The sequence below is a fragment of the Macaca fascicularis genome, chromosome 11, assembly GCF_037993035.2.
Source record: "Macaca fascicularis isolate 582-1 chromosome 11, T2T-MFA8v1.1".
Taxonomy (NCBI): Eukaryota; Metazoa; Chordata; class Mammalia; order Primates; family Cercopithecidae; genus Macaca; species Macaca fascicularis.
This window is the reverse complement of record NC_088385.1, coordinates 136,797,802-136,825,077: the sequence shown is the minus strand read 5'-3', so window position 1 is coordinate 136,825,077 and position 27,276 is coordinate 136,797,802. Positions and strand designations below refer to the sequence as shown.

At 41.0% G+C, this 27,276-nt stretch overlaps 1 protein-coding gene across 2 annotated transcripts in view; it reads left to right on the top strand.

Annotated features, from left to right (window-relative positions):
• TMEM132D (transmembrane protein 132D) overlaps positions 1 to 27,276 on the top strand; it is an 825,450-nt gene that overhangs the window by 186,419 nt on the left and 611,755 nt on the right. For both annotated transcript variants that reach the window (XM_005572614.5, XM_005572613.5), the window contains exon 2: positions 14,555 to 15,443. In XM_005572614.5, the coding sequence (XP_005572671.2) occupies positions 14,555 to 15,443 (889 nt within the window). The remainder of the gene's footprint in view (positions 1 to 14,554; positions 15,444 to 27,276) is intronic.

Here is a 27,276-nt window from a genome sequence, read left to right as displayed (position 1 = left end):
TAGCAATAATGGGAAAATTTAAAGGAAAACACAACACTTAGGGAGAAAATTAACACCCCAAATCCCACCAGGCAGATACAACTATTATTCATGGTTGGTATACTTCTCCCTGGTTTTTCCTTTATGTGGATATATACTATATACATTTCAATGATTCTGAGACTTTATTTTCATATGTGCTATATCTGAAATTAGAATATGTCTTAAAATTTATGGTGCTTTCACATTTCTTTGGTCCTGAAATTACTTGGGATTCAGTTCAATTGCTAGGGCTGGTCATAAATGTTCATGTTGTCAGCACTTCTATATGTAAATGCTTTTAAAATAAATTTTCTATCAGCATAAAGTAAAAATTCTAAAAGATTACAATTTTTGTGTCAGAGCTTAGCCTCTTAGTGGTACATAAAATAATGGTTTATTTTAAATTAATAGGATCTGAGATTCCATGAAATATGATACACATTTTTGTGTTATAGGCTAAACATGCTCTTTCTTTTTTCAGTCAATAATAATTTATGTGATATCTGCTTCAGGCCACTAGGTCAAACCTCCTACTGAGAACAAGTAGAAAAGCTGAAGAATACAACAACAAAAAACATGCATTAAAGGCATGAGAGAGCTTTGGAGGCACACAGGATATTAAAAAGCCAAGACGTCAGGAGGAAGGAGGCACACTCTGGTGAATCCAGCATTCGGAGATGTTTTCCTTGGGGAACATTTGCTTCTACTTCTTTGGTGCAAGGCAAAAAAAAAATCAGAATCTGAGGAGAAGGTGGTAGTTAAGAGGAGGCTGAACAGAGTTTCTTACAGTCTTATAAGACAAAAATTGTAGTTCATTTTCTACCAAGAAATAGGTTTCCCTTATCTATTCTAATAAATGGTTACGTATCCTTTCTTTGGATCTATAGTTTGTAGCTGATTTTTCAACTTTATGGCTGGCACTGCACTCAACATTCTTATAAATTTTTCAGAGTATTTCTGTATTTCCTCAGAATAGATTCTTAGATATACAATGAATGGGTCAGAGAGACAGGAAATTTCAAGCCTCCTTTAGGTATGGTCAAATCATCTCCCAGAAATTTGACCCTGACCATGATTCTTCTGGAGGTCCGTGAGAGCGTCGCTGTTAGGAAACTCGCAGCAGCATGGTCCATTGCCATTAAAAAACTCTTGGTCAATTTGTAAGGAAAAAATGTATCACTCTGAGCTTGGCTTGACATTTATTTCTATCTTGAGAGTCCGCTGTAATAGCGCCTGATCTCCATGGTCCCATTTGAGTAGGTCTTCCACACACACTCTGTCTGGAAGTTCTGATACAGCCGTTCCCTGTCTAATCTGCATGGTTAGGACATGTGATGTGGTTTTCCAATGTATTATCTATGACGTACCATCTAGGTATGTACTAGCTCCTCAACTGTAAAGCAGAAGCACCAGCTCTCCAAGTGGCGTGGTTTTTCTCCCTAAGTTGTGTTGCCAGATGAAGCAAATAAAAATACATCATGTCCTGTAAAATGTTATTTTCAGATAAAAATAATGTTCCCTGGTATACTGGGGACATACACTACAAAGTATTCGAAATTCCTAGTTAAATGGGTGCTTTTTTTTTTTTTTTTACCTGAGCCTCTACCGGGAGGGGACACTTGACAAGGTCTGGAGACATTTATGATTGTGACAGCTGGGTTGGGGGTGGCGGCTGCTGGCACCTAGGCAGAGGTCAGGGAGGCTGATAAGCATTCAGCAAGGCACAGAATGCCCCCATGACCAAGGCTGATCTTCAGCGGTGCTGAGGTTGAGAATCCCTCATGGAGGGTGTCTGGTTTCCACTTTAATTTCCAGGCTTTGTATTTAGCTGGTGAAGGGTCAGGACTCACAAAGGCTAAATAGGATTAGTTTGTTTGGGAATGTATCACTCCTCTCTTCCTGTCTCAAGTTGGTCTTCAGCGTATTTGATTGGCTAGATAACTTTTTATCCTCTCACCCTGTTTTCTTTTTCTTTTTTTTTGTTTTTTGAGACAGAGTCTTGCTCTGTCATCTAGGCTGGAGTGCACTGGTGCTATCTCAGCTCACTGCAACCTCTGCCTCCTGGGTTCAAGTGATTCTCCCATCTCAGTCTCCTGACTAGCTGGGATTACAGGTGCATGCCACCACGCCCAGCTAATCTTTGTGTTTTTAGTAGAGATGGGGTTTCAACATGTTGGCCAGGATGGTCTCGATCTCCAGACCTCAAGTGATCTTGCCCAAAGTGCTGGGATTACAGGCATGAGCCACCACGCCTGGCCCTGTTTTATTTCATACTTACGGTTTTATGAAATTATATGACAGGTGTTTCTTTCTTTCTTGATGTTTAATCGGTCCCCCTCACTCCAATGCCAGCCTCGTGAGGATGGCGGTCAGGCTCTTCCTGTTGAATTCCATTTCCCCTGCACCCAGCACTGCATCTGGCACAGACATCTGTGTTGGGAATGACACCATGAATCGATAAAGACAGAAATGTATCTTGCTTTTGAGATACCTTCATGATCTCCAAATACGCACCCATAAGAAGTTATTCTGTATGCTCGAGGGCTTCTCCCGTGGACGCCTCCGCAGAGGGGCGCTGCCTTGACCCCTGGCTATGCTCCTAGCCATCGCATACTTTTTTAGGAGATGTGATAAAATACCGCTGTCCTGTGTCATTCAAAGTATGAAAATGTACCAGAGAGAGAAAGGAAGACAAACTCCCTGCCAAAATCTCTAAAACAACACATTTAAGTGTTTCAGAAGCGAAGTGAGGACAGTGTGTGTCACATCAGTGTCTGGCCTCCACGGAGCTGCTCCAGTACCCCCAGCGAAGGGAAAGTCCTCTAGGAGAGTTCTCGGGTCGATGCGGATCTCCACAAAATAACTTGTGCATTTGCCTGGGGCTAAGATTTTCTCCGTTCATGAATATGAGATAAACCCCTAAAAATGTCCAGCTCTGTCATCACACGCACCATCTTCACAACTTTTGTAGCAGCTACATCTCTTTCAAACCTTCCACCTGCAACTCACGCAGCCAGTGTAGACGGATGACCAGAGTACCACCTTTAGCCTCAAGCTAAACAATGATACCCGTGAATTTTGGGCTTGATGTGTGAATTATAATTTTTTCTAAATTCATTGAGAGAGGCATGGACAATCACAATTTAAAGATATATAGACAGTCCCTGACTTATGATGGTTCAACTTGATGATTTGAACTTTATGATATGTAAAAGCAGTACGCATTCAGTGGAAACCATGCTTCTAATTTTGATCTTTTCATGGGCTCACAATATGTCCAAGGGTACCCTCTCATGCTGCTGGGCAGCAGCCACCCAGCCATGAGATCATGAGGTCGAACGACTGATCCCCTGCCGTGTCCTGTGCTGCCAGGGGATTTTGCCCACCTGCAGGCTCATGTGAGTGTTCTGAGCACACTGAAGGTAGGCTGGGCTGAGTTATGATGTTTGTAAGCTAGGTGTATGAAATGCACTTTTGACTTCTGAGATTTTCTATTTGTGATGGGCTTATTGGGAGGCAACCTCATCATGAATTGAGGTGCATCTGTATATGTTTTTCTGGGGATCCCTGGGAATTATTAGCACAGTGCTGTCGGTACTTACACCACATATTGAGAAGGACATGATTTGACGTGGAAAGGAGAACAGCACAGGGCCAGATCCAGAAATCACTCACTGAAAGGACATGTTGCTCACCGGTCACGGAGGCAGAGTGTCAGGTTTGAATCCTGCCTCTGCCACCTAGCACCTGTGTGACTTTAGGCAAGTCACTCAGCCTCTCTGAGTCTCAGTTTTGTCATTGTGAAATGAGGGTAATAGTGCCTAACACATGGGGCTGCTAAGAGGATTCAGTTTGTTCATCATCGTAGAGCATACAGAACAGTGTCTGAAATAGAAGTGTAATCGTTAAATACGTACTTTGGTCGAGAAAATAAAATGAACTCACTCCACTACAAAGCATAGTTTGCTACACACCCCCAAAAAAAAACAGAATCACAATTTTGCATAGACGTAGAGATCCCATTAGTCCAGGGTGAATGGGGAGGACCTTTAGAGGGAGAGGTCATAATATGCAATGTCCCAGAACAGACAGTAGTCTATCTGCTGGAGATTTGATTTAGAGGAGAGGGTGTTGCAACTTGGAGAGTAGCAACATCACCGAGGGAAAGGAGAGGCTATATTTGGTGAATGGCCAGCAGCGCAAACTGGTAGAGCATTAGGTAAAGTGCAGCGAATCAGCCAGGTCCCGAGGAAAGGAAGGACAAATGTAAATAGGGGAAGGTTTTGAATGCTGAGCCGGAAAACAGACTATTACATGGGAATCATTGGAGAGCCAAAAAAAGTTTCACAATAATGAAAAAGGTGACGGGATCACAGTGGAATGAGGTGAATACAAACCCAGGCAGCAGACTAACAGGGTAAATGTTTAACAGTAGGCTCCAGGAGGAGGTAGGAAGAGCCACATGGGATTTGTGGGGTTTGCCAATTTCCACGGTGTAAATACTCCCTTCATGGCTGATGTAGAGCTGCCCACCTGAAGTCACTGAACGTGGAGCTGAAAGGAGATTCACAGGTCAGCTTGTATGCGTCTGTGTGTACCAGCTCTTGCACTCTAGAGGCTTAGATCCACAATCCAGTCCCAGCACGGGCACTTACTAATTGCACAAACTTGGTTGAGGTCAAAGGGTTGTTAATCCCTTTGACATTCAGTTTCCTTATCTGCAAAAGGAAGAACATAAAATAAAACATCAGAAATGACACTTCTGATTATTAAAACAGAAATCGAATGAGGCTAGGAGCTTAAAGTTGAGCCTCAGGGTGGCATTCCTTCCAGAGGCTTCAGGGGAACAGTTTCCCTGCCTTCTGTGGTTTCTAGAGGATGCCTATATTCCTTGGCTAATGGCCCCTTCCTCCATCCTCAAAACCAACAGGCAGCATCGTCACCTCACCTCTCCGACAGTGAAACCTTTGCATAAGGACCCTGTGATTACATCTGGCTTACTCAGGTAATCCAGGCATATTTGTCCATTCTCACACAGCTGTTAAAGACATACCCAAGACTGGCTTATTTATTTATTTATTTAGAGACGGAGTCTCGCTCTGTCACCCAGGCTGGAGTGCAGTGGCACGATCTTGGCTCACTGCAAGCTCTGCCTCTCAGGTTCACACCATCCTCCTGCCTCAGCCTCCCAAGCAGCTGGGACTACAGGCACCCACCACCACGCCCAGCTAATTTTTTGTATTTTTAGTACAGATGAGGTTTCACCATGTTAGCCAGGATGGTCTTGATCTCCTGACCTTGTGATCCACCCATTTTGGCCTCCCAAAATGCTGGGATTACAGGCGTGAACCACAGCACCTGGCCAGTAATTTTTTAAGAAAAAAAAAAAAAAAGAGGTTTAATGGACTCACAGTTCTACGTGGCTGGGGAGGCCTCACAATCATGGCAGAAAGTGAAAGTCACGTCTCACATGGTGGCAGGCAAGAGAAGAGAACTTGTGCAGGGAAACTGCCCTGTATAAAATCATCAGATCTCGTGAGACTTATTCACTATCATGAGAACAGCATGGGAAAGACCTGCCCCATGGTTCAGTTACCTCCCACCAGGTCCCTCCCACAGCACATGGGGAGGGTGGGAGCTACAATTCAAGGTGAGATTTGGGTGGGGACACAGCCAAGGACAATCTCCACAACTCAAAATGTTTAACTTAATCATATTTGCAAAGTCCCTTTTAGCTAGGTAGATAACATAGTCACAGGTTTTAGTAATTGAGACATGGATATTTTAGGGAAGATATTCCCCAAAATAGGTATTCAGACTGGCACAGTGACCATAGAGTGCCCTGTAAGTGTACATACACACATATTTGCAAAGAGCTATTTATCATCACTGACATAAATATACACATCTCTCTATAATACATGTTTCTTTATAAAAGTGTATATATACATACATGTGTGTAGTAGGTGTGTGTGTGTTTGAATAGGGAGATATCTATGTGTGTGTGTGTAAATGGTAGATGAGTCAGGCATAGTGGTTCATGTGTGTAATTCCAGCACGTTGGGAGGCCAGTGTGGGAGAATCCCTTGAACCCAGGAGATCGAGACCAGCCTTGGCAACAGTGGGAGACTCTGTCTCTATAAAAAAAAAAATCAGTTGAGTCCGGTGGTGTGCACCTGTAGTCTAAGCTGTGTGTGAGGCTGACATGGGAGGGCTGCTTGGAGCCAGGAGGTCAAGACTGCAGTGAGCTGTAATTGTGTCACTGCACTCCAGCCAGGGCAACAGAACATGCAGGAGTTTAATAGGGGACAAATGTAGGAACTTAAGCATTGGTCTTTAAAGGAAACAGAGGCTTTATCATAAGAGGCAAAGAGTGTTTGAAGTTTGTAAGTAGACCGTGGATTTAGGGGAAGGAAGATAAGAGATCCTTTCTGGTGGGTTCTGCTTTCTGAATGAAGTGCAGATCGTCAGCTGAGACTGGGCTAGATGTTGGGTGGAAGGTAGTAGGTCTGACTGTTTGGTTATTGTTAATCTTTGGGTGGGGCAGTCATTGGTGCAGGGAAATTGGAAGGAGGAAGGGAAGTGAGCTGAGGTGAGCGGGAACTTGGATGTGGCCCGTGATCCTGAACACCTCCTACCTAAGTTCCTAGTGGCATACCTCTCAGTGTGGAGCTCACAGGACTTGGGGTGGCTCATGGAAGATCTCTCTGTGCTGCTGTCTGCTACAGACAGTTTCCCCTCAGTCCCTGCCTCTCCTCACCTCTGATCCTCTCACTGAGGCCAGGCAGGGTCCCGAGCCTCAGCCTTTTGTGGGGCATCTGCCCCACCACTGGGCTTTGCCATTCTGAGCATGTTTGGACCCATCTGGTCTGGAAGGAGCCCCTCACCCACTCTTGAGGAAGGCTGCCCAATTCACGTTAAGTTGGATATTCTTTGTGATTTGGGGTTTTGGGTCATATTCTTGTTTAATTGAGGATTGGCTTTTCTCCCTGTAAGATGGTGGTGGTGTTTTCAATGAGTTTTAAGGGAGATGAGTAGAGTAAGGTCGAAAGTTCTTTATTTGGACTTATTGAATGGAAATTCCAGAACATTCTTCCATGGATATTAGGTTACAAGCCTTTTCAAATTTGTATATTTTCTGCTTCTTTATTAGCTAATTTGATTGCATATTTTCCCTGCCAATAAATAACTAATGCAGCATTTACAACCACTAGAAAGAAAAAAAATGTAAAAATCAACCCAACCAGAGAGAAGAAATTTTAAAAAACTAACAACACAAATTTGTAATACATTTAAAGTGTAAAATAAGATAGCAGGAATAAATCTAAACATATGAATAAAAGAAAAGCCCACAATCAATATCTGTTTAGATACTGACACTAAAGACAAGTGACACAGAATACGTTAAAATAAACATGACCAAATATGGTAAGAAATTGTCACAAGGCCAAAAAAGAAAAGAACAAGAAAGAAAAGAAAAGAGGAAAAACAGAAGGGGTGACTCTTTTCATTTCAGAAAAAAAAATGCAATTCAAAATTAAAAGGATTTAAAAAGACAAAAGGAAAGTTTTTTAAAAACAGGAGACAAATACACCAAGAAAATATAATGGTGAAGATACTTATGTACTGTCCAACATATTAACAACACATACGAGTCAACTGTTTTTCCAAAAGTATTGGGGACAACTTCAACACATTCTTTTTCTCAGAAACTGACAAAGCAGACAACAGAAAAATTGAGAGTGCAGTTACCAAACAGCCCCTCTATGCTGCTGTATGTCTTTTAGAATTTCATACCAATCTTTGGATTTTAACTTTTACTTGCTTTCTAGAATTATACAAGCTTTTTCTTTCCCTTCCTTTTTGTTTATTTTATGGAAATTTTTGTATGAGAGAGTATATAAATGCATGATTTGTTCATTTTTAACAATCTATCACATATATAGATATATAATATATATTATATACATATGTACATGTATTATATATGTATATAATATATAATACTATTATATGTTATATTAAAATGTTGTATTATTATATCATACATATATATTATACATAATTACATATATATTTTTCCTAATGCAACACCTCTTTGATTTAATTCCGATTTTGTTGTCTTGCATTGTTATTTTCCTACCTTTGTTTTTATTAATGCTTCTTTAGAGATCTTCATTTAGATTTTGTTTTGGGTTTCTCATTTTGTGTGTTTAGTTGATAAATTTTATTTGGTTTAATAATGATACTATTGAAGATTATGAATTTGCTTTTGACTACATCTTTGGCTGCTTCACATATGTTTTGATGTGTAGTATTGCCATCATCAGTAGCTTGTAAATATAGTATAATGGTAAGTTTTATTTTGATTTTGATTCAAGAACTGTTAAGTAGTTGGGTTTCTCTTCCCAAGTAGATAGCGGTGTTTCTATTTTGCTATTATGAATTTATATTCTAGTGTATATGATCATACAATATAATTTAAATTATTTCTGTAATTTCTTTATTATTGTTTCCTTGTGGCCTTATATATGATTAGTTCATGGGAAGGTCCTATGAACACTTTAAGTGAGTGTATTCTCCATAGAGATTATAATAGCATTAGTTATTTATATCTTCATGTCATTTTTTACTTTCCTATACTTCATAAGTCAGAGACTGAAAAAGGAGGTATGTAACATTTAAGCAAATTTTAGTTACTATTAATTTCTACTTGTAATTCTAAGAGATTTTGTTACATTAATTTGGTGGCTGTATATACTTGCATAAAATATCTACAATATTTATGCACTGTGAATTGTGACTTTTGATAAAATTAAGACCTTTAATTCAATTACTTATTTTTACCTTGAATTTTACTTTTTTTTGTATTAAAGTTGTGACCCCAGTTTTCCTTCTTTGTAGAATATCTATGCCTATTCTTTTTGTTGTTTGTTTATTTATTTATTTATTTATTTATTTTTTAAATACCTCAGTCAACTTATTTGAGTTCTCTTGGAGACAATTTATAGCTTAACTTTTTTTTTCTTTTAACTTTTGAGCCAGCTCGAGAGTCTTAGTCTTTTAACGGGAGAATCTAAGCCACTTATATATAATATCATAACTAATAAATTTGTTCTTCTGTTATATTTTATTTTCTATTTTTCTTGTTTATCTGTGTATTCAATCGATTATTCAGTAAACTGTTTCTGTCCTCTCTTCTCAGTTCTTCCCACTAATCTATATGCATAAAAACCAAAATTTATCAGTAAAGTATAGTTGGACATATTTTTATTTGGTTATCACTGACTAAAATAAAGCCATATCTACTGATATCTCTTATGAAGATACAAATTTAGTCCACTTTAACTTTCTTTTGCTCCCTACATCTATTGCCATTTTTAAGTTTATAGTGTGTGGGTTCTGAATTTTTTATTACTATTTTCAATGTGTGGGGTTTTGCCTGCATTTAAAACTCTATCTGAACGCACTCTACATTTAAATGTTTTCAGCGCTCATCTGGTTCTCATTTAACATGGTTTTCCTGTTCTTGAGTACTACACTTTGATTAACCTTATGGTGTCCCGGATAATAGGCTGCAGTGATTTTTCAGCAGCGGAAGATACGGTATACGTTTTTGTTTCTTTCTGTTGCCCTCACAATTACCAGAAAAATCCTCAGGGCAAATAATTGTTCAATTAGATAATTGTTCAGTTAGAACATTCTTCATCGTATTTCTGTGAATATTTATCAGTATTTTTTAATATCTAATTTTGTACAGTGGATGCAAATGAAGACAATCTGATTTTTTTTTTTTAGTTTTTAAAATTTTACTTTTAAAATAAATGCTTATAGAATTGCCTTTTACCCTTGATGGGAATGTATCTTTAAGAAATACCTAAAAGGTGGTGTTTTCGGTTTTCTCTGGAATCAGTGAAATATCATGATCTACTCTGAATATGTGTATGTATATAAACCCGGGAATGTTTTCTTTTTTTGCCTTTTAATGCTGCTGCTTTTGCATTTTCCTGGTGTCTTCATTAGGAGCTCCGTCATCTGAATGTTGAACATCTAATGTGCGTCTCACATGGTTACAGCCTCTTACTGATCATTTCCATTCCTTTGCCTTTTCTATTTAGCTGTAGGGAAAGCTTCAAAAGCTCCCCTTCTCAGATGATAAATTCAATTTTCTGCATTTTTCAAATCTGTGTTATTGCATCTGAAACCACTTTAAATTCCTTACTTTTAATACTGCAGGATCTTCTTCCATCTCAGTCTTATTTCATTACAAAACAACAAAGGCTCTGCTTTTCTTGACGATTGTGAGCTCCAAAGTCATTTTGTATAAAAGGTACTTCAATATTCTATGGTAAATACTCTTCAAAGGTATGTTATTCCTCTACTTCTTGAATGTCTTTCTGAATTTCCTTCTGTTACTCTGCAGCTTTTATTGGTAGGTCCTGTTCTCCTTCTGTTTTTGTTTATTTACATATCCTTCACTGTGGGCAGCCTTTTTTGCATTGGCGTTGCATGTTACCATCTGACCCAGCATCCCCGGGGGACAGTGAGGATGTTCCGGGGTGTTGACATGCCCAGCAGGGGAGATCCCTTGCCCCAAGGTGCCTTCTGTGAGTTGGGTGCAGGGGCCGCATGGGCACTGGTTTCCTGTAGGTGGTTTTAGGTTTGGACTCTTCCAGGAGCACAGTGTGGCTATGTCAGACCTCCTGCCCCATCACTGTCTCTGTTAGGGAAGAACAGCATTAGCAAGATGCCTTGATGGTTTAGGTCTTTCTGTGCAGTGCAGCGCCCCCTATGCTTGGGTCTCTGATTCAGCTGATGGCAAAGCTGGTTGGCTTCCAGCATTGGAAATATTGTCAGGTGTGGGAGCACCCACATGGCCCATGGCCTTTGCTCTTACAGGTATCAGGGTAGATTTGTCAGCTGCATAGATATCAGATATCTTACAGATATCTACTCAGCTGACAATTATTTTCTTTCTATGACAATATCATGCTGAGGATTGCCAGATTTGGGAAATAAAACACAAGATGCCTAGTTACATTTGAATTTCAGAAAAACACAATTTTAAAATATTTATTTTTAATTATTAGCATGCCCTATGGAATATTTGTTTACTGGAAATCAAAACATAATTAGGTGTTTGGGTTTTGTCTGGCAGCCCTAGTCATTCTGTTTTCTATGTGAGGTATTTGAGTCCCTTGTGACTCCCAGTAATTCTTGCAGTCTATGGCATGCAGGTTGTACCTAATTTTCAGCATGAATGTAGATTTTTTTTTGCCTATTACCATATTCTATTAGTTATTGCTTTTGAGTCCACATAGGGGAAAATTGAGAGTCTTGTGCTCAAATTGCTTTCTTCCCATATTTTTTTAAAAAGTATTATTCAGGGAAAAAAATGATCCTTTCGAAAATGTTAAAATTAATACAAAATCTCTCCCAGACCACTGAGTTGCTTCAAGATGTGAACATGCCACTCTCCCTCAAGTAAGAATTACAGCCATGGCACCCAATCAAAAAGTAATTTTTGTCCTTAGCAAATTATTAACTGACATTTACTGTGTATAGCTTCTTTGTTGTTTAACACTTTGCTAATTTTTATGTTAAATATAAATGGTGTCCTTTAGTGATGGTAACCACTCCTGTAGGGATGAGACGATAATGAGTTTTATGATGCATTCTGTGCATCGTGGAATATAATTGGCATTATTTTTGTAGTATTATTAAAAAAAAAGGAAGTGACACTAGCTTGAGGTCAATATGGAGCAATTTTAAGCAATAAACATTTAGGTCAGATACCAGGCAAAATGACTAATAGACCATTTGTGGAATAAAGCTAAGAAGTTACTTCCCTTCAAATGACGTCCGCAGTGACCCCTGATTGCCTTATTGCTTTCCTGAATAAAATCGGAGGACCCAATGTCGTTGCCCTTGGAATGTGTAATTAGCTGTGCAATTAAGTTTTGTGGCCTCAAGTAGTCGGGGTCAGATGTTCAACAGGGAAGTTCACGGAACCTTGGTATCTGGCATTAATGTTTAACCATCTGTAATTTGGTTGTCTGGCTTTGGCTGTTTCTAGCACAAATGGCAAAAGAGTGCTGAGGCAGCTCAAGGTACTTGTTCTAAGTGGTGCCAAGATGTGTTTTTAACAATAGGGCATGCTGTATCATTGATGTAGGTCTAATAGGAGTCTCATTACACGGAGAGGCCCATCTTCCTTAGTCCCATATCACCAGGATTACATGGAACTCTTAATGGGACAAAAGGATCCAGGATTCTGATTACAGGGATGGAAGCGAAGAGGACAGTGAATAACATCCTAGCGTAAAAACAGAATCTGCTCCTTGTAACATAAAAAGCATAATACACCTGTTGATTCATTACTTCGCGTGTTTATCAAATATTTACTGAGTACCTGATATTTACCAGGCACTCTCTTAAAGACTGTGAATACAGCGGAGAAAAAAGCCCTCTGTATCATTTCTGCTCCCTGCCTTATCCCACGCTGGAGTGCACAGAGAATTGCAGCAAAGCATAACGTGTTTTGATGCAGGAAGTTGGGGATGCTGCAGAAAAACCCAGATGGAGAACATAACCCAGAATCACACAGTCAAGGAAAGGATCCTGGCAAGGTGACTTTGCTACTACAGCCAGAGAGGTCACAGAAATGTGGCGAGGCAAATGGGGAGAGGGCACCGAGAGAGGGGATGAAAAATTCTCTGCCTCTTCTTTGTTTTTCCCATAACTCACCTGTGAAAATACAAGTTTAGAGATAATATAAATCAGGAGTTATTTCCATAAAGTTAAAACATGTAATCTTTTTAAGGCATGAAGTCCCTTTCTATATCTAGGATATTTTGATTTTTGAAAACAAAAATCCATATTTATGACATGGAACCCTAGGAAATTGTCCTTTGGGTGGGTGCAGATGGCTTACTTATAAGCAGTCTCAAATGGTTCAGCCCAAGACAAGCCTTAATTGTTTAAATGGAAGCTCAGCCTGCTCTGAGTTTGGTAATGCTATTGATTGGAGAGATTTTTTCATCCCGGGCCTTCTGTAAACTCAAGTTGAATACATCTGTTGAACTTCTTGTCTAGAAGTTAAATTGGATGCAGCCTGACACCCTGTGGTGTCACAGCTGGGCTGAGTCTGCAGCGCTCCAGTCAGCCCCCTCGTGCTACCAATGGGTCCACGGGAAGCAAGGAGGGTCAGTGACCTGCTCCGTGGTCTCGCGAAGTCAGGAGCAGGACCCCTGCCTCCGAGCTCTTGGCTCTCTCAGCTGCTGGCAGACGACTGCCAAGAGGGGTCCTGACTCGGGTAGGCATCATGCTTCCAAATGTGTGTTTGTGTGGGCCTTTGAGAAAGGTGACGCCATGAGTGTCCGAGTCATCAAAGATAATTACATGGTGACTGACGAGAAGGGCTTCAGTGTAACTTGTGGAGCTTTGCCTAGAAAGTCAGCGTTCCCAGAGCCAATAGTTTCCATTCCTAAAACTCCTTAAATTGGTTCTTTGGATTATGCAATTGCTCTGCCTGCATTTTTCTTACAGAATGTAAGACCACCTGTAAAAATAACATTTTGGATTTTTCTCCCCCTGGGGGAGAGAGACGTTCAGTGCGGAAAAATGAACAATGGTTTTTGTTTGTTGCTGACCGCGTAGTGTCCACAGGATGTGGCTGGGATGGAAGCGGGGTGCTGCCCTTGCTTCTTAGGTTCTAGGGTCCAGTGTTTCACAGATGACTTGGAGCATGTGCTTTGTACACCTAGCCCTGGCACACTGGTCACATCATCTCATCTGTTTCTGGAGGGCCCCTCCCAATATATCCTTCCAAGGTCTTTTCTCTGCATCTCTCCCCTTAACTCCAAGCGGGGGCGGCTGTACACTGTGTAATTTATGATTGTGCATCTGCATCTATTTTTGCCTCAAGTCTGTTACCATTTCCCATTGGACATGTCCTTAAATGCAGCACGTGTGTATGGGTGGAACACACACACACACACACACACACACACACACACACACACACACAGAATCTGTATTAGGTGAAATGTGGACATAGCATTGATCCATGTGTTGAGAAAGTCGTTCCTGTTTTCACCAGTCTCAATCTGTGTTGATTCAATGGGACGGTGCCTCTCTGTCGATGCTAGCTTGTTTGTGACAGTTTTCTAACACTTGTTCATTTCTCTTTTTATAAAAAAAAAAAAAAAAAAGTAAGTCTTTACCATAACCCCATAAAAACACCATTACCACGAGTTGAAATTTTAAAACTTCATTTGAATTGTATTTATTTGCATGCTCAGCTTTTTTATAGGTTAAATGATACTGGTTTTCTACTTAGGTTGGTGGCATTTATTTCTTCTGAAACAAATAATATGAAGCGAGTAGATTGGATTAAGAGGTTTGGGTAAGGAATTGCATAATTGGCATGAAGACAGGGTCCTCTGTTATGAAGGGGCCACGCAGGTGTCTGAAATACGGGTAACAGCACCTTAGCATTACTAACACCTGCACTGCGATTCCCTCCCCACAGTGACGGAAGGTCGAGGGATCCTTGAGAGCATCCAGAGGTTTTCCTTGCTGCCCACCTACCTCCCTGTGACCTACCACATCAACAACGCTGACGTCTCCTTCTTCCTGAAGGAGGCCAACCAGGATATCATGAGGAACTCCAGCCTGCAGTCCCGGGTGGAGTCATTTCTGATTTACAAATCCAAGAGGCTGCCTGTTCTCAATGCCAGCTACGGGCCTTTCTCCATCGAGCAAGTGGTGCCCCAGGATTTAATGCTACCTTCCAACCCGTTTGGATTCACCAACAAATTTTCTCTTAACTGGAAACTGAAAGCCCACATCCTGCGGGACAGAGTCTACCTGAGCCGGCCCAAAGTGCAGGTTCTGTTCCACATCGTGGGCAGAGACTGGGACGACCGCAGCGCCGGGGAGAAGCTGCCGTGCCTGAGGCTCTTTGCTTTCCGAGAGACCAGAGAGGTGCGGGGCAGCTGCCGGCTGAAGGGGGACCTGGGGCTGTGTGTGGCCGAGCTGGAGCTCCTGTCCAGCTGGTTCAGCCCCCCCACGGTGGTGGCCGGGAGGAAGAAGGCCGTGGACCAGCCGGAGGGGACCCCCGTGGAGCTCTACTACACCGTGCACCCAGGGGCTGAGCGAGGGGACTGCGTCAGGGAGGATGCGAGGAAAAGCAATGGGATCCGGACAGGCCACAGTGACATGGATGAGTCCGGGCCCCCCTTGCAGAGGATCGGGAGCATCTTCCTTTACCAGACTCACAGGAAGCCTTCCCTGAGAGAACTGCGCCTGGACAGCAGCGTGGCCATCCACTACATACCAAAGACCGTGAGGAAAGGAGACGTGCTGACTTTCCCCGTTTCCATCTCCAGAAATTCCACTGAAGATCGCTTCACGCTGAGGTAAGTCGTTTCCCCATGTCTGTCTGTACCCGCCCGTCGATCAGGATCAGGTGGTGTTTTCGAGAAGCTGTTTGGCCAGATGAGTTGTGTTATCACTCACCAAAGTGGAGCCGGCCTTCCCGTTTTTACAAACTCCACCTGCACTGTGGAGATCAGTCTGATCTTTCCGGGTTGGCAATTTGGTTGTGAGAATATTCGTCTTCATAGATTTTCCAGGCCATTGATAGGGCAGTCAGGGAGATGCTGATGGTAATGCCTTTTGCCTTAGCTTCGGGTATTATCAGCAAGTTTGGGGAATGCTAAAGTTATCCAAGAAGACTTTTCAAAATTGGACAGTTAAATGCCTCCCAGCTGAAATGAGATTGCAAATGAAATGGCAACAGTTGTCAGAAAGGACAGAGAACAGGGTTTTGCCAACTCAAAATCTATTCCAGATATGTAAGTTCTAAGTATAATATGGTACCAACCTCAAAGTTACCATTTTGTGTCTCCCTGGAAATAGAACTTGGTGTTCAAAAAAATAAATGAGCATAATGTGTGAAGAATATACAGTAGAATTTGTTGAGTTTCTTATGTAAGAATATACCAAAGACAAGACATTGAAAATAAGCTCTGTGTACTTTAGAATAAATATGGGCTGCTTTTCACTTTGGAATATAATGTGTGAGGGAAGCTACTTGCCTAGGCTTGATTGTATTTTCATTATATAGTTTTAGTTTTATTTTCAACACAGACAAGTTTGATTATAACAGCTGTTTAGTAGAAGTGTTACTGGGTTATGAAAAATGTCCTAGCACTGCTGTATAACTCAACAATTTGACCCGATGTGCAATGTAGTAAAATGTGTGTTATGACTTCCGAAATTAGGAGTGCAACTGTATGTAAGATATATTTCATACGTGGGCTTACGGAGTTCATCCAGTAATGACCAGCTGTCTATCCCCCTTCATATGGGATTTATGGTTGCCTTCTCTAGCTTTTCTTTTCTTCTATTCTTTTTTCTATCCTTTTCTTTCTCCCTCTCTCCTCCCCCCTCCCCCCTCCCTTCTCCTCTCCTCCTTCTCGTCCCCCTCCCCCCTCCCCTCCCCCACCCCTCGTCCCTCCCCTCCCCTCGTCCCTCCCCTCCCCTCGTCCCTCCCCTCCCCTCGTCCCTCCCCTCCCCTCGTCCCTCCCCTCCCCTCGTCCCTCCCCTCGTCCCTCCCCTCGTCCCTCCCCTCGTCCCTCCCCTCGTCCCTCCCCTCGTCCCTCCCCTCGTCCCTCCCCTCGTCCCTCCCCTCGTCCCTCCCCTCGTCCCTCCCCTCGTCCCTCCCCTCGTCCCTCCCATCCCTCGTCCCTCCCATCCCCTCCCCCCTCCCCGCCCCTCCCCGCCCCTCCCCTCGCCCCTTCCCTCGCCCTCCCCGCCCCCGTCCCTCCCCTCCATTCGCCCCTCCCCTTCCCTCGCCCCTCCCCTCGCCCTTCCCCTCTCCCTTCCCCCTTCTTCCTTTATGTTTAAAGGGTGGATGCATTTAAGAAAATAAATCACCGTTTTGATTCTGTGTTGCACATTTAAGTTTATTTCATTGTGACCTAGTATTAGAAAATGCCTTTTTGATTTTAACTAAAGAAACAACCTAATGGACATGCATCTAATGACCGAACTTGGCTAAGTCCTGGAAGGTAAAAACCTTTGGCCTGGTTGGATGTGCCATTCGTGGATTAGCCGCAGGGATTTAGGGCAAAGGAACACATCTGTCGGGCCGAGCCTTCATTAGCGTTCCCTTCCCTCCCTCTGGAAATCGGATCTAGATCCAGCTGGCCACAGGTCCTCAGCGAGGTCTGCTAGCTTTGTGTTTTACTTTTCTGGGTCCAAAAGTCTTACATAGTATTCTCTGTGAGGATGGCTGCTTGTGTAGAGAAATAATTTGATGGTAGAAACAAAAGGTTTGAATAGGGGAGCTTTGTTCTTACACCGTTTCATACTGTCTGCCATCTTTTAGGTCTGCCAACGACTGACTAGATTTTCTGAACCCGGGATTAAACACTGCAATCCCCTGAAGCTTTGCCTCTCAGGAGATGACAGCCACATACGGCTTGTGTGTGTGTGCGTGTGTGTGGAAGCAGTGATATGTGTAGCACTGAATTTCACAGAAAGCTTTGTGTCTCATGACTTTATTAGACACTAAACATATCCATTAGGGTCCACGGGTGGCTTTTATCTTTAGCAATCTGTAACAAAACCAAGATAAATTCACTATGCTTGGCTGCACAATATGAGACTCCAAGTCTTGGCAAATTCAGAAGCAAATGCATTTGAAGCTTCTAAATTTGGTGGCTCCACTCACAGGTCAAAGTTTGGAAAATTTGGGAAGTACAGCAAAAGTATATTTGTTCAGAGCCCATCAATTAGAAATGTCAATTCGATTTAAAAAATCAGTTTTACAGATAAGAACAACGATGAAGGAAATGTTTCATGAATGTGTGTTTACCTCGGTACAATGCTACACAGTTTCTTTAAGAGGTTGCATTTATAATGTGCTTGCTGCATACTTAAAACGCTCTGATTATGGATGAGTCTCATGTGTTTATGTAAACAGCTGGAGGTTAACTTGGACCTGGCAAGATTATTCTTTAGCTTGAATCCCTATAATTAGAAAATAATAAAACTGTATATCTTTTTAAATGAAGTCAATTTGACACTAATTTAGCATAGCTTCCAAATATTTAGAATTGGTGTGTGTCTGTTCTCTCTGGCTATCTGCTATAAATAACCCTGAAGGATCCAGCCAAATATCCTTGGGCACTTTTCTCCGAATTGTGACTGTGTTTCTAGACTCTCTGTGTTGAAAGTGCTGGCATGGCCCAGCGTTGGGCTCCTGTTTCATAGGTCAGGTACCAGTCAGACATCCAGGGCCAGTCAAGGATGACCAGAGTGGGAGGGGACCAGACTAACTGCCACCAATGGGAGGGATATATGCAAATATGCATCATGCACATTTGCAAATTGTGGACTGATGCAGCGGCTGCGGTTTGAGTTCTTTGTTGATAACGACTGACCACCCACTGTACACCTCTCCGGCGGCGTGCCTGTGATCTCATGGGCACTTGGGCATGCGACGGCTGAAGCACAGGAGTTAGCTTCTTTCTCTGTGTATACTTGTATGCGTGTATATGTGCGTGTGTGTTTCACGCTTTAAGAACAAGAAAACCCAGGTGGGGCTGTTTGTCATCTTACAACTTCTGTTCTATCCTGGCACTTCTATCTTCTGAAGGTGACACCTGCAGGAAAAGAAAAGCAAAACGCTTTCTTTCATTCCTGAGACATCTAACAATCTCATTCAATCCCAGAAAATGTTTTCCTTCAAGTGAACAACTGAAGCATCCCACAGCACTGGAAACCTTTCTTCTATATTTTTCTAGCCACACATTCTCCTGTGTCCCTCCCCCACTGAGAGCGAGACTCAGATGCATCCCGGTCTCTATTTACCTGCCATGGGCCTGGAGGAAGATAAGAACTGGGACTCTTTCTTTCACGTCCTCACCAGTTATTTTTCCATTCCTTTTCATCACAGGGAGTCAGTTTCCAAAGAGTTCTGGTCTTCAGATCCGAATGGAAGGCTGGAACCCAGTGTAGGCGTAGCATTCCCTTGATTACCTAACAGTCCAGAATAATCAGCCGGGGGGCCTACAACACTGGAACAAGCTCAGAGAAGGGGCTGTTCTTAAAGGCAGGGACATCCTTCAATTTCTTGAATGAATGAATGAATGAATTGCTGATTATCAACAGATATGTGCACTTTGCTGAGGTCTTTGTAGTTTTAAATGCTCAAGAATTTGTTAAGCGCCATATGCCTAGCACTGTGATTGGCTTTAAGTCCAGGTCAGAATAAGACATTACCAAGGAGATATTCTTGCACAGGTGAGACTTAGAAAGGAGATAGCAAGATAATAAAATATGAGTGTTTGACAAGGGGCAGAAGTGAGCCTGGCATTGATGAGGCCCAGATGATATTCTTTGGTGGTTTGGGCAGCCAGATATGTGGAAGACTTAAAGCTTGTTAGGAAATAATATGGTGGTTTGAGATTGACCCTGTGAGCTTAATTCACTTGACTGATGTAACCTTTGAACCTGTGTTGGCCCAGAATAGGATTTCTTCTTACTCTGTTTCAGGTAAAATATGCCCTGGTGTATCCAATGATATTCTAAGTTGCAGGCCATAAATCATCCTCCAGCTAATTTAAGAAAAAATAATAAATAAAAAGGTTTACTGGATGGATATCATGGGACCCAGCTTGGCCATGCAGATTCGGATGGAGGTTGGAGGCTGAGTGTGGACACGGCAGCCTCCCAGCAACTCTCTCCTGCCCTCACAGTGAATTCCTTCCATAGTTCTCCTGGTTATCTGCACATCAGCTGCAGAGACCTCCATGCAGCCCCTGCTGAATCACCTGTCTACTAGCTGGCCGTGCCAGGGATAGGAGAGGGACCAGATGCAGCTTCCATGAAGTAAAATGGTTCCTCGAATTACCTTTCACTAAGAACACATCCCATGAGATGAGGCATTTTCCTCTTGTGAAGACTGATGGACAGTTACAAAGAGGACAGATGTTGGTGTCTTCAAATTATACCAATGTCCAGTGACATGTGGTCTGTACCTGGGATTGTACATCCCCTTATTACCTAGTGGGGATTGACAGAGCTGCTTGAAATAGAGAGAAGGGCAAGAAGCAGACAGGCTTTTACTTTCAGAACTGATTGATTTTACAAAAAACTTGTGAACTTATTGCAGTGTTCCCATATGTCCCCACTAGTTTCCTCTTTTATTAATACCTTACATTCGTGTGCTACATTTGTCCCAATTAATGCACCAATATTGACACATGATGATTAGCTAAAGTCCATACTTTATTCAAATTTCCTTAGTTTTTATCTACCGCTCCCCTTGGCTGTTCCTGGATCCCATCCAGGAGACTGCATTACATTTAAGGGTCATGTCTCTTGGAACTCCTGGTCAAAGAAAAACTTCAGCTGAATTAAATTCAAAGGAGTTCAATCGAGCAATGAATGACTCGTGAATCAGGCAGCCCCCAGAATCACAGCAGGTTCAGAGAGACTCCAGGGGTGCCTTGTGGTCAGAACACATTTATAGACCAAAAAAGTAAAGTGATACACAGAAATTGGAAGTGAGGTACCGAAACAGCTGGGTTGGTTACAGCTCAGTGTTTGCCTTACTTGAACACAGTTTGAACACTCAGCAGTGTATGACTGGTTGAAGTGTGGGCGCTGGGATTGGCCAAGACTCAGCGACTGTTACAGGCGTATACTCCAAAGTTAGGTTTTCAATCTTGTCTACCTATTAAGCTAGGTTCATCCACAAGGTCTCAAACATGGAAATAGAGTCCTTCTCAGGCCATATTTATTTTGCTTTAACACTCCTGTAGCTGTGACCATTTCTTAGACTTTCTTTGGTTTTGGTGGCTTTGACCATTTTGAGACTTATTGGTCGGCTGTTTTGAGGAATGCTCTTCAACTGGGATTTGTCTGATGCTCTTTCTCCTGATTGCACTGGGTTTGGGGGAGGAAAACCACAGAGCCAAAGTGCCATGTTTGTCACATCGAGGATGCATACGGCCCATGTGACTTGCTACTGTTGATGTTCACTTCCAGGGCTGACAGCTGCTGTGAGACCCCAGTTCTGGCCTTTTTAGTTTAAATGGATTTAAACAAGAGACACACAGCAAAGGAGATGCACTATAGAGCAATGTATTGCAAAAGAAAATATTTTGAAAGTTCAGTTCAGATTAGATAGTACACCAGAGAGTGAGAGCATTCAAGGCAGGCTGCTGGTAAGGATGAGACAGCAAAGACGGGCACTAGGGAGCCTCCCTTTATGGGAGCCTTACATGATTATTCATAAGCGGGTGGGAAGAGGTGTTACTAGGAAGCATGTCTGGGGGAGGTCCTCTGGGTGCACATGCGCAGTAGCTGTATGAGCGTGTTCATACATCGCATGTCTCATTAGCGTCCAAAATCTCCACCCAGGGGTGTGTTTTTTTACTATTATAATGAACAAAGGGTCTGCCTGAGGACAGGTAAAATCCAAATATGCATGCTGTCTACAGGGGAAATTCCCTACTGGAGATTGCTCTGCTTGAATGAGTTTGACGTTTATTGTGTTGATCCTAAGGTCCCAAGGTTGCCATATCCTGAGGACATGGTCGCTTCCTCGGCCACCTATCCTGCCTCACCAGCACCGGGCTGGGGCTGGGTTTGTCAGGTTTCTCCACTGTAAAGTTACTTTTTTCCCATTCTTCCAAGGCTATACTTTGCAAGGAAGTGCTTATCCCCAGCTCACAATTGTAAAGAGGGAAGTGGTGCTTCACCCCCTTGAGGGTAATATAGCTGCTTAAGTTATTTACAATTCTGCAGGTGACATTTGCTTATTTTCCCTCATTTATGTATTTATTCAATAATATACTTATTTCAGTGAGAACACCTGGATATTTATTTTATACTTTGGGTTATAATCTAATATTATTTTATGAATTTTGTTGCTCAAATTTTCCCACTCTGGCTATTGACAGCTTTTTCATTTGGCTCCAGTACAGTGTAAAATAGGAATGGTGAGAAGGGCTTGTTATGCCGCATTCCTCTTCTTAGTGAGTAATCATCTAGTTTCTCGACATTCAGTATGCGTCACCTTTACGCTTTTTGTTCATATTCTTTATCAAGTTGACAAAGTTCTCTTTCCTTCGTAGTTTGGTTAGAGTTTTTCTTTATCACGACTTCCTGTACATTTTGTCAAGTTTGTTTTTAAATTATATATTGTTAAGTTCCAGGGTACAAGTGCAGGTTTGTTACATAGGTAAACATGTGCCATGGTGGTTTGCTGCACCTATCAACCCCTCACCTAGGTATTAAGCCCAGCAAGCATTAGTTCTTTTTCTTAATGCTCTCCCCTCACTGCCCTCCCATGACAGGCTGCAGTGAATGTTGTTCCCCTCTCTGTGTCCCTGTTTTCTCGTTGTTCAGCTCCACTTATAAGTGAGAACATGTGGTGTTTGGTTTTCTGTTCCTTTGTTAGTTTGCTGAGGATAATGGCTTCCAAGTACATCCATGCCCCTGCAAAGGATATGATCTCATTCCTTGTTATGGCTGCATAGTATTCTGTGGTGTATCTGTACCACATTTTCTTTATCCAGTCTATCATTGATGGGCATTTGGGTTGATTCCATGTCTTTGCTATTGTGAATAGTGTGAATAGTGCTGCAATGAACATATGCATGCATGTATCTTTATAATAGAATGATTTGTATTCCTTTAGGTCTATACCCAGAATGGGAGAAAGTTTTTGCAATCTGTCCATCTGACAAAGGTCTAATATGCAGCATCTACAAGGAACTTAGGCAAATTTATAAGAAAAAAACAACTCCATTGAAAAGTGAGCAAAGTTTCTTTCCTATGCCAGTTGACATAGTCGTATGATCTTTCTCCTTTAGCCCGTGAATGCAGCGAAAGAATTATCTTGATTAAGTTTTTGAACATTAAATCAGCCTTGTATACCTGGAATAAATTCCACTTGTGTGTGGTGTGTAATTCTTTTTATATATTGTTGGATTCAATTTAATGCTTTATTGAGGATTTTAATACCCATGTTACTGAGAGATATTAGTTTGCACTTTTGTTTTTTCTTGAATGTCTTCATATGGTTTTGGTAATATGGTTAGAACATCTTCCCTCTGCTTCTCTTTTGCTCGGACACAGTGTGTAGAAATGGTAATTTATATCTTCAATGTTCATAAGTTTTCACTGGTGAATCCATCTGAGCCTGGTGATTTCATTTTTCGGGGGGTTATTAATAATTTACTCACCTTTAATAGATAGGGCTATTCATGCTACTGATTTTTCCTTGTGTGAATTTTGTTCGTGTCTTTCAAGGAATCCATCTATCTTATATCCAAGTTATAAAATTTGTGGGTATAGAGTTAGCTGCTGTATTCCTTATTATTTTTTGGGAGGAGTTGTTTTGCTTGTTTTTGTTTTAATTTTTATTTTTATTATAAATTGAAAGATTATAGCTGTATATATGTGTACAAAGTGATGTTATGGTTTATGAATACAGTGTGGAATACTTAGCTAATTAACATTCATCACCTCAGCTATTTACCATTTCTGTGGTGAGAACATTTGAAATTTAATCTCAGCAATTTTAAATGCACACTACATTATTATCTACTATATTCACCAGGGTGTGTAATATATCTCAAAGAAGAAAACTTACCTTTTACTTTACAGAGGATCAGTGGTGATGACTCTTCTTTCATTTTTGTTATTGGTAATTTTTGTCTTCCCTTTTTCCTTGTTAGCCTGAGTAGGATTTTATCAGTTTTATTGATCTTTTCAAAGAATTAGCTTTTGGTTTTGTAGGTTTTCTCTATTGTTTTTCTATTTTCAATTTCATTGATTTTTTTCTCTAATTTGTGTAATTTCCTTCTGCTTGATTCAGGTATAATTTGTTCTTTAGGTTGTCTACACTTAACACGAATTAATTTTAGATTAGGTTATTGATTTTAGATCTTCTTTCTAATATATGTTTTTAATGCTATAAATATTTCTCTAAGCACTGCTTTTCTGCGTCTCAAAATTGGGGGTAAGTTATATTTTCTTTTTAATTTAGTTTAAAATACTTTTAATTTTTTTGAGACTGATTCATATGTTATTGAGAAGTGTGTTTTTAATTAACAAATATTTGTTGGACTTACCATCTGTCTTTCTAGTATTGATTTCTAGTTTAATTACTACTGTGGCTTGAGAACATACTTTGCATAATTTCTGTTTTACATGTAAGGCTACATGGCACGGAATGTACTCTTTCTTTGTAAATGTTTCATGTGATTTTGAGAAGAAAGTGTATTCTGCTTCTTTTGGATGGCATGTTCCATAAATGTCAATTAGATCAAGTTGATTGATAGTGGGTTCGGGTCATCTACATCCTTACTGATTTTCTGCCTGCTTGATCTATCAGTTGCTCACAGAGGAGTGTTAAGTTTCCTACTATAATAGGAGGATTGTTTATATCTCCTTCAAGTTCTATCGGTGATTGTCTCATATATTTTGATGTGCGTTTGTTAGATGCATACACATTTAGGATTGTTGTAACTTCTTGGATAATTAGCCCATTTGTCATTATATAATGCTTCCGCTTTACCCCTGATAATTTTCCTTTTTGTAAAATCTGCTTTGTCTGGGATTTATGTGAATACTGAAAGTTTTATTTATTATTGTTAGCATGACCTTTCTCTATCTCTTTACTTTTAACCTGTAAAAGTCTTTTGAGCTGAAGTGGGATTTTGGTAAATATTATATAGGCACATCATGTTTTTAAATCTACTTTGACAATATCTCTCTTTTAATTGGTATATTTAGTCTGTTCACATTTAAATGCTTTTCATATAGTTAGATTAATATCGATCATGTTTTTAACTATTTTCTATTAATTTCATGTGTTCTTTGTTTTGTATCCGCCCCTTTTTCTACCTTTTCTGATTCCAATATTTTATGTGATTACATTTGCTAGCCTCTCTTGGTGTACCAATTTTACTTAAAATATTAATTGTTTCTCTAAAATTTTTAATATACATTTTAACTAATCTGAGTCAATTTCGTATAACACTGTCATGCTTCCCATGTAGCACAGGTAACTTACAACTGCATTTTCCTAGTTACCCTCATGTCCTTTGCGACATTGCTGTGATTCATCACTACTATTATTGCTTTAAACAAACAGTATATGTTGATCAATTAAGAAAAATAATTTTACCATCATGTATTTCTTCCTTGAATGTATCTGTCTTTCCAGATTTGGGAGTGGCATTTTGTCCTACAATCTCAGTTCTCCAATGAGTCTGAGAAAATGTAGTGCTTTTCAGTTTTCCATCCTTTTTCTTGTAAGAATAATTGTGATGACTTCCAAGCCATGTACATGTCAGAACTGAAACCAGTAGTTCCCAGGACTGTGTTTCTTAACACCTTTTTTTTTTTTTCTTTTTTGACGTTACAGAAACACGATTTGAATCAGTTTAAAGAAAAACGAGAATTTATTATAAGGGTATTGGTATGGCTCATGAAGTATTGATTCTGACCTAGAACCCAGAAGCTAATTGGCTTAGAAGAAACTCATCCAGTGCCCTAAATCAACGGTGCAAGAAATAGGTAGAATTGAAGTTCAGGTGTAAGAGGGAGTGTCGTGTGAAATGTGACTGGAAGAATTGGGAGTTAGTTTACAAAGAGTCATGCTGCAGGCAGTTGGGGAGCATTTAGGTTTCATGAGTGGGGGCATGACATGCTTGTGTTCACTTAAAGAGGTAGGGAAGGCAATTCTGGGCTGAGAGAATCTGCATTTTCTTCTGGGAACTTGTATAATATTTAGAATTAAATCATGTCTAGATTTTTGGTGCCCCATTTTTCTCAGCTATAAGAATATGTTTTCTCTATATCTGATCAGGAATCAAGGTGCAATTCAGAAAGAGAGGCTTTTAAGTAAAAACAGTGGAATTGTGATATTTAAGTGCTGCCCCTGTTCCATGTTTTGCTAGAAGGTCACCATGTGACTTTGGAGAAGTCAGGCAACCACCAAGGCTAAGTTTGGATAGGGTTGGTTTGAGTAGACTAGGTTCCTCAGCCTCATACTGTTGACATTTGGATCAGACAATATTTTGTTGTGAGGCTAGTCTGTGCATTGTAGGACATTGAGAAGCATCTCTGGCCTCTAATTACTAGATGCCTATTAACTGCTACCACCCATTGTGATGACTGAAAAATGTGTCCAGATATTGCCAGATATCCCCCAGGGGACACAATAACCTCTAGTTAGAGACACCTGGACTAGATGATGGTTGTGGGAGAAAATATTCATAAAACAAATTCACCTCTTGCATAGAGGAAGGTTCTGCATTCGGATTTAAGGTGACATTCTATTGTTATTTTTTCTTGGAAATTCTTTAAATTGCACATTTCATTTAGTTTTCCATCCACTAGAAAGTCTGCTCCATAAGGCAGAAGACGTGGTCTGTTTGCTGCTGTTTCTTCATTATCTAGTACAATACCTCACACACCACAATCACTCATGAGATATTGGAAGGATGAGTGGATGTCACTGTCCCCATAAGTCCACCCCACCTACTTTCCATTTAGCATTGGGCCAGAGACTAGGTTCTTTGGCTAGGCTCTCCATGAAGCAATGGTGTGGGTTTCAAGGCCATGTGTGGAAAATAACCCAGAGTCAAATGCAAGCATATTAAGGTGTTTGCGTAAGGTGTTTCCGTGAGAGGAGTTCAGGAACTGAGATTCACCGAGACAGTTGTTTTCAATAGCAATGGCTCATTAGGACCATCTGACCCCAACATTGGTCTGGGGTGAGGCCCTGGTTTCAGAATTTTTAAAAAGCTCTCACAGTGATTCTTATGTGCAGCTGGAGTTGAGAATCACTGGTTACATTTCTACCAACTCATTATTATGGAGATAAGCTGATTAGGTAGATTGGGAAAGTAACATTTAAATAAACTATTTAAACTTCTCTCTCTCTCTCGTATGATTGATTCATATAAGTAATTGCCTGTTTGTGAAAACACCACCATATAGCCATATGCACAGCCTCTTTGCACACAGTTTCCTGAATTCTCTTTTCAGGATGTTAATCCCCAGTGGCTCCAGCTCAAGGCCCTTTCCCTCAGCTGACTGCTGTGGCTCCTTTGGAGCTGTCAGATGTTTTTGGTCAAGGCTTATGGCTACACACACATTTATGTGTCAAACAATGTGAGTGCTCTGATCCTCTTAGGGAAAGGGGAGGAGAAAGGA